General features: G+C 35.9%; 1 protein-coding gene across 1 annotated transcript; it reads right to left on the reverse strand.

The window, feature by feature from the left end:
• Positions 1-8,731: 8,731 nt before the first annotated feature.
• On the reverse strand, positions 8,732-10,361 carry LOC128647356 (uncharacterized protein F54H12.2-like). Its single transcript, XM_053700140.1, has 2 exons — positions 10,079-10,361; positions 8,732-9,906 (listed from the first exon to the last, which is right to left on the reverse strand). The coding sequence occupies exons 1-2, from the start codon at positions 10,359-10,361 to the stop codon at positions 8,732-8,734; spliced, it is 1,458 nt and encodes a 485-aa protein (XP_053556115.1).
• Positions 10,362-11,478: the final 1,117 nt, after the last annotated feature.

The following is an 11,478-nucleotide window of genomic DNA, read 5'->3' on the forward strand; positions in this document are numbered from 1 at the left end:
TCAGAGTCCCCAGGAAGGGAACTCTTGTGAGTGGAAAGAGAGAACTTTTCTCTTCGTTCACTTTCCATCCATGCGACCTTAGAAATGCCAGTACTATCTCTGTATGAGATTTGGCAGTTTGAAGGCTTGAAGCTTGTATCAGTATGTCGTCTAAGTACGGAGCTACTGAAATTCCTTGCGGTCTTAGTACCGCCAGAAGAGTGCCCAGAACCTTTGTGAAGATTCTTGGAGCCGTAGCCAGTCCGAATGGAAGAGCTACAAACTGGTAATGCCTGTCTAAAAAGGCAAACCTTAGATACCGGTAATGGCTTTTGTGAATCGGTATGTGAAGGTAAGCATCCTTTAAATCCACTGTGGTCATGTACTGACCCTCTTGGATCATGGGCAAAATTGTTCGAATAGTTTCCATCTTGAACGATGGAACTCTTATGAATTTGTTTAGGATCTTTAAATCCAAGATTGGCCTGAAGGTTCCCTCTTTTTTGGGAACTACAAACAGATTTGAGTAAAACCCTTGTCCTTGTTCCAACCGCGGAACTGGATGGATCACTCCCATTAATAAAAGATCTTGTACACAGCGTAGAAACGCTTCCTTCTTTGTTAGGTTTGTTGACAACCTTGACAGATGAAATCTCCCTCTTGGGGGAGAGGATTTGAAGTCCAGAAGGTATCCCTGAGATATGATCTCTAACGCCCAGGGATCCTGAACATCTCTTGCCCAAGCCTGGGTGAAGAGGGAAAGTCTGCCCCCCACTAGATCCGGTCCCGGATCGGGGGCCCTCAATTCATGCTGTCTTAGGGGCAGCAGCAGGTTTTCTGGCCTGTTTGCCCCTGTTCCAGGACTGGTTAGGTTTCCAGCCTTGTCTGTAGCGAGCAACAGCTCCTTCCTGTTTTGGTGCAGAGGAAGTTGATGCTGCTCCTGCTTTGAAATTACGAAAGGAACGAAAATTGGACTGTCTAGCCTTGGCTTTGGCCTTGTCCTGAGGCAGGACATGACCTTTACCTCCTGTAATGTCAGCAATAATCTCTTTCAAGCCGGGCCCGAATAAGGTCTGCCCTTTGAAAGGAATATTGAGCAATTTAGATTTAGACGTAACATCAGCTGACCAGGATTTCAGCCACAGAGCTCTGCGTGCCTTAATGGCGAATCCTGAATTTTTAGCCGCAAGTTTAGTTAAATGTATTACGGCATCTGAAATAAATGAATTAGCTAACTTAAGGAATTTAAGTTTGTGTGTGATGTCATCTAGTGTGGATGATTGAAGTGTCTCTTCCAGAGACTCAAACCAAAATGCTGCTGCAGCCGTGACAGGCGCAATACATGCAAGAGGTTGCAATATAAACCCTTGTTGAACAAACATTTTCTTAAGGTAACCCTCTAATTTTTTATCCATTGGATCTGAAAAAGCACAGCTATCCTCCACTGGGATAGTGGTACGCTTGCTAAAGTAGAAACTGCTCCCTCCACCTTAGGGACCATTTGCCATAAGTCCCGTGTGGCGGCGTCTATTGGAAACATCTTTCTGAATATAGGAGGGGGTGAGAAAGGCACACCGGGTCTATCCCACTCCTTAGTAACAATGTCAGTAAGTCTCTTAGGTATAGGAAAAACGTCAGTACTCGTCGGTACCGCAAAATATTTATCCAACCTACACATTTTCTCTGGGATTGCAACTGTGTTACAATCATTCAGAGCCGCTAATACCTCCCCTAGTAACACACGGAGGTTCTCAAGCTTAAATTTAAAATTTGAAATGTCTGAGTCCAGTTTATTTGGATCAGAACCGTCACCCACAGAATGAAGCTCTCCGTCTTCACGTTCTGCAAAAAAAAAAAAAAAAAAATAATTAAGTTATAGCATCAATCTTTGTCAGAATATACAGTTTTAGCAAAGGATTGTTCCCCTCAGCAATTAAACAACACAACTTTAGCAAAGGTTTAATCCCATTAGCAAAGATAACAATTTCTGAAAGCAGGAAACAAATTACAGAATAAACGTTTTTATCTCAGTCAAACTATAATTCTCACAGCTCTGCTGAGAGAAATTACCTCCCTCAAAATAAGTTTGAAGACCCCTGAGCTCTGTAGAGATGAACCGGATCATGCAGGGAATACAATTAGTTGCTGACTGAAATATTTGATGCATAGTAAAAGCGCCCCTCCCCCACACACACAGCAGTGAGGGAGAACAGAAACTGACAGAAAAAACAGATTTAAGCAACTGCCAAGTGGAAAAATAGTGCCCAAACATTTATTCACTCAGTACCTCAGTAAATGAAAACGATTTTACATTCCAGCAAAAACGTTAAACATAATCTCTAGTTATTAAACAGCTTTATGTCTTTCTTACAGTGTAATTCTAGTGAATTACCATTCTCCCAGAATACTGAAGTGTAAAGTATACATACATGACATTATATCGGTATGGCAGGATTTTCTCATCAATTCCATTGTCAGAAAATAAAAACTGCTACATACCTCTATGCAGATTCATCTGCCCGCTGTCCCCTGATCTGAAGTTTACCTCACTCCTCAGATGGCCGAGAACAGCAATATGATCTTAACTACTCCGGCTAAAATCATAGCAAAACTCTGGTAGATTCTTCCTCAAACTCTGCCAGAGAGGTAATAACACACTCCGGTGTTATTTTAAAATAACAAACTTTTGATTGAAGATATAAAACTAAGTATAATCACCATAGTCCTCTCACACGACCTATCTAGTTGCTGGGTGCAAGAGAATGACTGGAGGTGATGTAGAGGGGAGGAGCTATATAGCAACTCTGCTGGGTGAATCCTCTTGCACTTCCTGTAGGGGAGCAGATAATATCCCACAAGTAATGATGACCCGTGGACTGATCACACTTAACAGAAGAAAGCTGTAGGAACATTGTTTATTACAGCATAGCCATCCAAGCAGTATTTACCTACCCTGCGCTCACCACCGCGTAAAGCGTGTTGTATTGCAATACCCTCCTTATGTGCAACATACATCAACCACTGAATGGCTGGTGTAGAGTAGCGTTTTTGCGTTTTGTGATAATTATCACAAGGGAGTATTGGAATAGTGTGATTAGGTAAGAATTTGAATCTGTACATAGCCATACACACTGATGCTAATGTGGTGAGTTGAAACGGGTCAATACAGTTTATGTCTTCAATCAACTCCCCATTTTTGTTAAATTTGATTGTTTCTGTCCAAGTCATGACCATTACGCTTTCTCTAAAACACAAAACATGCAAGTCTTAAAACCTCAACATCTTGTTTACAGTAGATTTTAAGAGCTGTCTGAAAGTCAAATGTCTCATGCTTATTCTCTTCATACCCCTTCAAAAATTCAGCTTTCTCATCGGGCATCATGTACTCAACACCATAGTGGTCTACACAGGGCATAGGCCATATATAGTTTTGATTTTGGACTGTGTTAAAAAAATTAGGAAAATGGCCTTTAGATTCTTTAAAACCTAGGGCTTTTGGCAGTTTGCTGAGTTTCATTGGTAGAAAATTTAGAGAATCTATAAAATGGATTTTTAAGTCAGGCACTGTGACACACAAGAGTTTACCACCTTGCGCCAACAACTTAATTGCTAATTTCTCTTTAATTAGCTGTTGAACCACTAAATAGGAATCATATCTACCACCGTTATGTGCTATAAATGTAACAGACTGGAATTTCGTTGTAACAAAATGGTTCACAAAATCCTTCAAACAATCAGATCCCTGAAACTCCCATGACTTTGAATCATCTAACTTTTTAGCATAAACGTAATTAGGTATATGAACACCCGTTTCCTGCATACATTCAAAATCATAAACAATGTAATCTGTAACAGAGATGTGTGTCAAAAATGTCAATTTCATCATGGCATATGCTACATGTTGGGGGTGTACAGTCATAACTATCTTTCCTAACATATGCACAACACACGTCACAATACACTTTGGTATGACACTCTACCTTACCCTCTTGTGCTAAAGCATTATGCAAAGCCAAACACTCAACTGAGCGACAAACCAAACGACAAGTAAGGCATCTACATATTTCATCTTTAACCTCAACACAATTCTGTCTGTGACATGTTCTGCAAAAATATTTACAAGAGTGATTATTCTTGTGGTGAAAAATAGAATGGCAATACTGACAAAAATAATCATGACCTATAAAAGCTCTGATGTTTTTTTTGCCGTAATAGTGCTCATTGTGATGCAAAACAAACAGCACTTTATCCTTACAGGGTCCATCAGTATAAAAATACTGCCAAGAACCCTGATTATGATAAAGTATTTTAATAGTGACATTCAATAGCTTTTCAAAAGCCTGAATGTCACTAAAATTAACAAGAAGTTCATTGGGTATGCACAGTGTTTTGTGCATCTCTCTGGCTTGTACTATTAGTTCTGAATCAGTAATGTTACGTTGTTCATCTAAAAGAGCTTTGAGACTAGCAGCCAAACACAAGTTAGAGTCATAGTTGTTAAAATTAAATAGCCAACGTCTTTTTGTGTTTATGAGTGAACTATATGTAGTTGAACGTATCTTCCTACGTTTCATAACACCACCAGCCCTGTTTCTAAGAATTATGATCACAAGTCTTAAACAACCACTTACCTATACACTCGGCATTGCTTTGCAACAAACCAGAAACATTGTTTAAAAAAGACTCAGCATCTAGACCATCCATGCCCTTTCTTAAGGAATATAAAGGCCTGTCAAATCCATCACCTTCAAATCTTAACTGAACTAGGTCACCAGGTCTTACTTCAGATTGCAAATTATGTAGAACTGTTTGTATAGCTTCATACACGCCCTGAACTGCTTATTCAAACGATTTTAACTTATCTAGGTTTACAAACCTGAAATGCTCATAATACATAACTGCACCAAAACGATTAATGTTTCTTTGGTACCCATCTATGTGTTGTAAAATGACAGGTGGATCACTTTGATGCTGTTCAGCATTATGTTGAAGCTCTGGCTCAGGGGGTGATTGGCAATCTACAGTTTCTGATTGGTGGGGTAATTGTGTTTCTGATACAGGAGTTGTGTCCTGAGATTCATGATACCTATCTGAGTTTTGCCTCATATTTAGTGCTTGGTTACCCAGCTCCCTGGATAACATACCATGTCGTAGTCGGTCAACATGCCGTAATATCTTTATTGCTTTTCTGACAGCTCTATTTCTATACTGTCTTCTTAGCGACCACTGTCTCCCTCTACTACCTCAAATTCCCCTGCCAACCATGTCTAGTCAATTTGTCATGGGTGTCTGTTGAAAATATAGATTACTGGTCTTTAGAATACTGTCTCTATAAGATTGTTAATGGTAATGTCTTTTTGAATGATAACTGCTTCTAAGCTCTCACACCTTGAACTACATATCCGTGGAACCCCTACGCTTAAACATGTGTTCTTTTTTACTGTGTTTGTGATATCCTGCAGTGGAACAACAGGTTTTAAGATATTACCAGAATTTTTTACTAGAGTTCTTTTTTTTGTATTTTGAGCATTATTCTCACCACTAGGTTTTCTTTTAACACATGATTTCTTAGTTGTGTTTGTGTGTTGTGTTTTCTGTCCCAAACCTGGTAATTGTAGAGAATTCAAAGATTTTTTTTGATTGTTAGAAAAACCCTTGGCTCTGCAATGTGTGGGTACTGCTGTTGGAGACTTTTCATCATCATCAATGGTGGTTATGATGTCTTCTACAGCTATAGATTTTCTAGAAGCCACAGATGAAATGGGGTGTGTTTGTTTACTTCTGGAGCGTGATGAGACTAGTGGAAAAAAGATATAATTGTAAAGTATTGTGCTTTTAATTCTAAGTAAATACAAAATAACAAGAGATCCCAACAATTTGAACTCACCAGTAGTAGAAGCTTTTAGTGCTTGTTTTACACATTCATTGAGAACCTTATTTACTGGTTGATTGTGAACTACTGCCGTAACGACTGTTGTTTTAGGTTTCAATGTTACATCTGTTAAAATAAAAAAATATATAATTTATTTTTTTTTAAAAAAAAAACAAAAAAAAAGAAAATATAGGAATAGGTTTTAACGAACATTACTCATAGACTAACCACTTTTTGGTGCCTGTTGCATTTTATCATCACCACAACCAATAGGTCCATCAATTCTGTTAAAATTCAGATGTCATTTTAAATCTGTTTTACAAGGTCTCTATGGTGTCTGCATCTCCAATCTGCTTACACAGGGACTTGTCAAATTAGTACGGCCAGGAAATATTTCATTAACAGCGGCATTGTTGATTTTTGCAAAATCTGTTAAAATAGAGATTATAATCACTATTCACACTGAAAAGAAAACAGCTAATTGAACACATTTTCTTTTCCACAGGCTTACCCATTTGTTCAACAGCATCTACAATTTCCAGCAATTCTGTATCAAATGTTACACCTGTTAAAATATATATATTTATATTTAAACTTGAACAATTTCAGTTACAAATATAAATAAATTAATTACTTACACTCAGAAAAAGGCACATTAAAATCATCATATATTCTCTGAATTTCTGCATCCTTAAAAATAAAATAAATAAAAAAAATTATAGCTTTTAAGGATTTGTGATGTTAAACAACAGTAGGATATAGACACAAATACACAATATTAAAGCCGTGTCACAAATTGCTAGTATTCTATACAGACTGTAACTAAAGGTATACCTCACTTTACAGCAATCATAGTGAGATTGGGAGAAAATTCACTAGCTTCATTACTGTGGAATCTGTGTCTTAGTGCTATAGTCTGGCAAATTTTACTACAGTATTTGTCACTATTTTACAGCTACAGTATTTATTGAATACTGTGCTGTGTTAGTGTTAAACTAAATATAGCACCATGTTAAACTAAATATAGCACTATTGCACCCCTAATATACTGTATGTTAGTTAAACATGTTTTCAAGTTTTTAAGCACATTGGCAAGTGAAAAGAAAGCTTTGATTATTCAGATAGAACTTTTAATTTTAATCAACTTCTCCAATTTACTTTTATCATCAAATTTGCTTTGTTCTCTTAGTATTCTTAGTTTAAACTAAACCTAGGTAGGCTCATATGTTAATTTCTAAACCTTTGATGACTGTCTCTTATCACAGGCTTAGGTAATCACAGATGTAAAAAGAGTATATTAATATGACTGTGTTGATTATGCAAAACTGGGGAATGGGTAATAAAGGGATTATCTATCTTTAAAAAAACAATAACAATTCTATGCAAACCTGGGGAATGGGTAATAAAGGGATTATCTATCTTTAAAAAACAATAACAATTCTATGGTAGACTGTCCCTTTAAGTATTATACCAATAACAAATAATTAAACAAAATAAAATTTAACAAAAGCCAAGTCATTCAGTTATTTTAAAACAGAAACAGAAACAGAATATAAAAAATAAAACTGTAAATTTTAAAAACATAAATATAAATAAAAATATAACAATTTATTATAGATTAAAAATAAAGAAATAATTACCTTTTCATAGACTAGTGTTGGTTATGCAAAACTGGGGAATGGGTAATAAAGGGATTATCTATCTTCAAAAAACCAATAACAATTCTATGCAAAACTGGGGAATGGGTAATAAAGGGATTATCTATCTTTAAAAAACAATAACAATTCTATGGTAGACCATCCCTTTAAGTATTACACCAATAACAAATAATTAAACAAAATAAAATTTAACAAAAGCCAAGTCATTCAGTTATTTTAAAACAGAAACAGAAACAGAACATAAAAATAAAACTGTAAATTTTAAAAACATAAATATAAATAAAAATATAACAATATATTATAGATTAAAAATAAAGAAGTAATTACCGTTTCATAGACTAGTGATGAAATGTTCATTTCAGTCTTCTCCATTCTTGGCAAATGTTGCTGTAATCAGTGATTGTTGCTGTGCTTATATAGACCTAGCCCCCATGATGTGTCACAAGTCTTAACCCAACCCCCAGACCTCTCAAAGGGAGGGGGCTTTTTTTTTTCTTTTTTTTTTACTTTTCTTTATTCTTGAATATTATATTAATTTTATTTAATTATAATTTGAGAAATAAATAAGAATAGCAATAAATGTATGTTTAACAATTTTTATTAAATGATTATTATAAACAATACAATAAAAAGAAAATATTTAATGTAACAGCTTTGATCACGTGAGTGTTTACGTCTGGTTACAGCAAGGTCTACATGTCTGGACATGTTCATTACATATATTTCTTATACGCCATATTTGTTTACAATCCCTTAAAAAATAAGACACTATTTTATCATATTTTTTTTTTTAAATCTGATGAAAAGTAGCTCAACACTTTATTAAAACTCATTCCTTTAGCCATACAATGTATAAAAAATATACAATATTCACCACATACAATAGAAAACATATCTTGTAACTGTTTATTCTGAAATACTATACGCTTTGCATTCCTTTTTAAGAAAATTAAAAATGATTTAGGAAATATGGGGTCTCCTGGTGGTATACCGTAAGAGTCAAAGAAATAGCCAGTCCTCTTATCATAAAAAAAAATGGAAACCCAATGTTCGCCAGCATTTGTATGGGGGTCAGTGTTAATAATAAAACATGCAGGATAGTTTGTTAATTTCTGCTTTGGCAGTAAATCACATGGAAATACGCCAACAAAAGCAGAACGTGCATATGGATCAGCTGCTAAAATTCTATTTATTTCCAATGTATTCATTTTTTTCTTTTTCTTTATAAATAATCATACAAAACTTCTAGTCTTTGATTGATTTCAATAATGTTGTCAAAAACACTGTATACAATCATGTTAACAGTTCTCTCAAGTGCTCTTGAAAATCGAATTTCAAGTCTGAGATTACCGCTACGTATAAGAGAGTAATGAGAACCGCTTTCTCCATCGGGTGTGAGATCAAAGGCAAAAAGTGTGTATCCATTTATATATTCATCTCTGTTAATTAGGATTGCAGAGCCACAATTCTGCTTTACTGCAATGTTCACTAGAGAAATATATTCACGTATTGCATTTCCATTTTCAAAATCTGGTTGAAATGGCTTTGTTGGTATTTGCTCACCATCCAGATAGAGTGCAGCAAAATTTACATGGTTGTGTTTGAAACATAGTGGATTCTTGTCATAAGCTCCTGAGAAGGCATCATTGTCTACAAATCCTATAACCACAAGCTTTGGTAATTGTCCCAGAAATAAGTTTTCTTGATTACATACACGGCTACCTGCAGCGATAGAATACACTTTCAGTCCGACTCTATCCAGAGCATATTTTGCATTTGCTGTTAGCAGGCCTTGCGCATGACCTATTCGCACTGCTGGTGATGTTTGCACTCTTTTGACAAAAAGTGATGCATTCAAGATTTGTACTTTATACTGTTCTGCTTCTGCAGACATAAGACAAAATGCATCTTTATTTCTAGTAAGTTTTATTTTCAAATCAATTCCGTTTAACATTAACTTTTCTTGGAAAAACAGGTCACTGTGAAGATGACCTATTTTACCCCTTTCTAACATGTGTGCTCTTTTGTTGAAACCTTGATTGTCTCCACCCAAGACACGCGTTTCATGGTGCCCCGCTGTATCTTTATAAAACAGTCCACCTGTGAATTGCGTTGATAGTGTATCAGCACTATAATTAAGAATTGTTTCAATGTACCCACGGTAAGCGTAAAGATTATTTGATTGTGATACAAGTCTGTCTCCTAATGTGACATCCACTTGATTAAACAGTGTGGACAGTGGATAGTTGATGAGGCTGACTCGGGCCCCCTCAGGAGGTGGTGTATTGTCTTGTTTAACAATTTTGCATGTTATGAACAAAAGGGTGTTGTTCAGATCCAAATAATGATCTCCACTTCCAGCTATATAGAACTCTAAAGGTGCATTTTCAATAATTGCTGTCAGGGGTTGTATTTCCACATAGAGTGATTTTTCTATACTAGTCTATGTAGGTTGTATTTGAAAAATATCCAATTCTGACTTGGCACATTCTAAGGATCCATTATGAATAAACGCCATAGCTTTTTTTTTTTTTTAAATGACAACTGTGTGATTATTAGAAGATGTCACCTGGTGAACACTTTGGTGGCCTATGTCTCTTTCTGCTGTTGCGTGCACGGTTTTTAATTATGTGTTGTGGTAACGTTGGTGGAAAAGCAATATCATGCTTTCTTTTTGGTTTTCTCTTGTTAGCAATATACACAATGCCAGTTCCCTCTTGTGGACCGTTATTCATTTTATTCATAACAGCTGAGGACACACGGTTCACCACATCCTTTGCTATGCCCTGTGCTGCTGTTTTCATATGTGGTTTTACAATTTCAAACCCACGCCTAAACAAAGGTACTGCCATCCTGAATAAGTTCCTAAACACACCACCTATTCCACCGCCATACATGTATGAACTACCATGAAAACCAGGTAGGCCATTTCCGGTTTGTGTTCTGTAATAATTGCTGTATATGTCGGGGTCACCATAAACTTTCATTGCAACCATTTTATCTTTTTTAGAACAACTCTTTTTTACGTGGCCTAAAGTGTAGCTTAATGATCACCTTGCCGTACTTAAATGCCACGTTTTTATCCTGGTCGTTCTTTATCTCAATTGTAACACGGTCAAAATGATGTTTACTGACATTTACATAGTCTGGATTGATATAACGATGCGTAATAATTTCGTTATTTCCACCCGTAATATCGACAGCGAACAGCAATGGTACAAAGCTGTCACCTACACGCTGATGTTCTATGATGTCGGTGTAGATAAAAAGTGTGTAGAATCCTGCTTTTATATCACAATATATCTTTCCATTCTCATTCTTGGCAGCCTGTGTGTTAACGTCATTTCTTAATTCATAATTATTAAGTCCTAAGATATGAGTTAACTTTTCTGAAACTGTAATGATACTGCCACTACTACCTACTACTCGAACTGTCCGTGCTAATTCATCGTACTTTAGCTTCACGTCAATACTTAAATTTTGAAGCGTGGATAATTTATCATTAATAGCTCTAACTATCTCATTCATATCTTTATAATAACCAGGTTTCAAATGCACATAAGTGATTGGTTTGTTCTGCGTTGTTATAGTTATTTTGGAATCAGGCGCTTCAAGAAGATCAAAAGTGTGGGGGTACATAACCTCTCTTACGCCAACCTCCCATTCGCCTTTTAATGTAACAGGTTTAGCTAGCTTTGTTGTAAAACTAGAAATTTCATTGTTAGGGAACATATGATAGGAGGCGTTACTTAGTAGAGTTAAATAAAAAGAGGACTGCTCCATTATACTATAATGTAGTTAACTGACTTTTGGGTATCCAACTGTTGAATTTATTTGGGTAACCTCTCCACTTCACATAGCAGTATAGTTTTCTTCTAATATGTTTCTGTTTTAGAACCTTTTCAATTCTGTACACACGATTGTCATCATGTGATATATTTTTGAATTTCTTCAGTGTAGAAACTGCCT

Source organism: Bombina bombina, chromosome 2 (assembly GCF_027579735.1).
Source record: "Bombina bombina isolate aBomBom1 chromosome 2, aBomBom1.pri, whole genome shotgun sequence".
Lineage (NCBI taxonomy): Eukaryota > Metazoa > Chordata > Amphibia > Anura > Bombinatoridae > Bombina > Bombina bombina.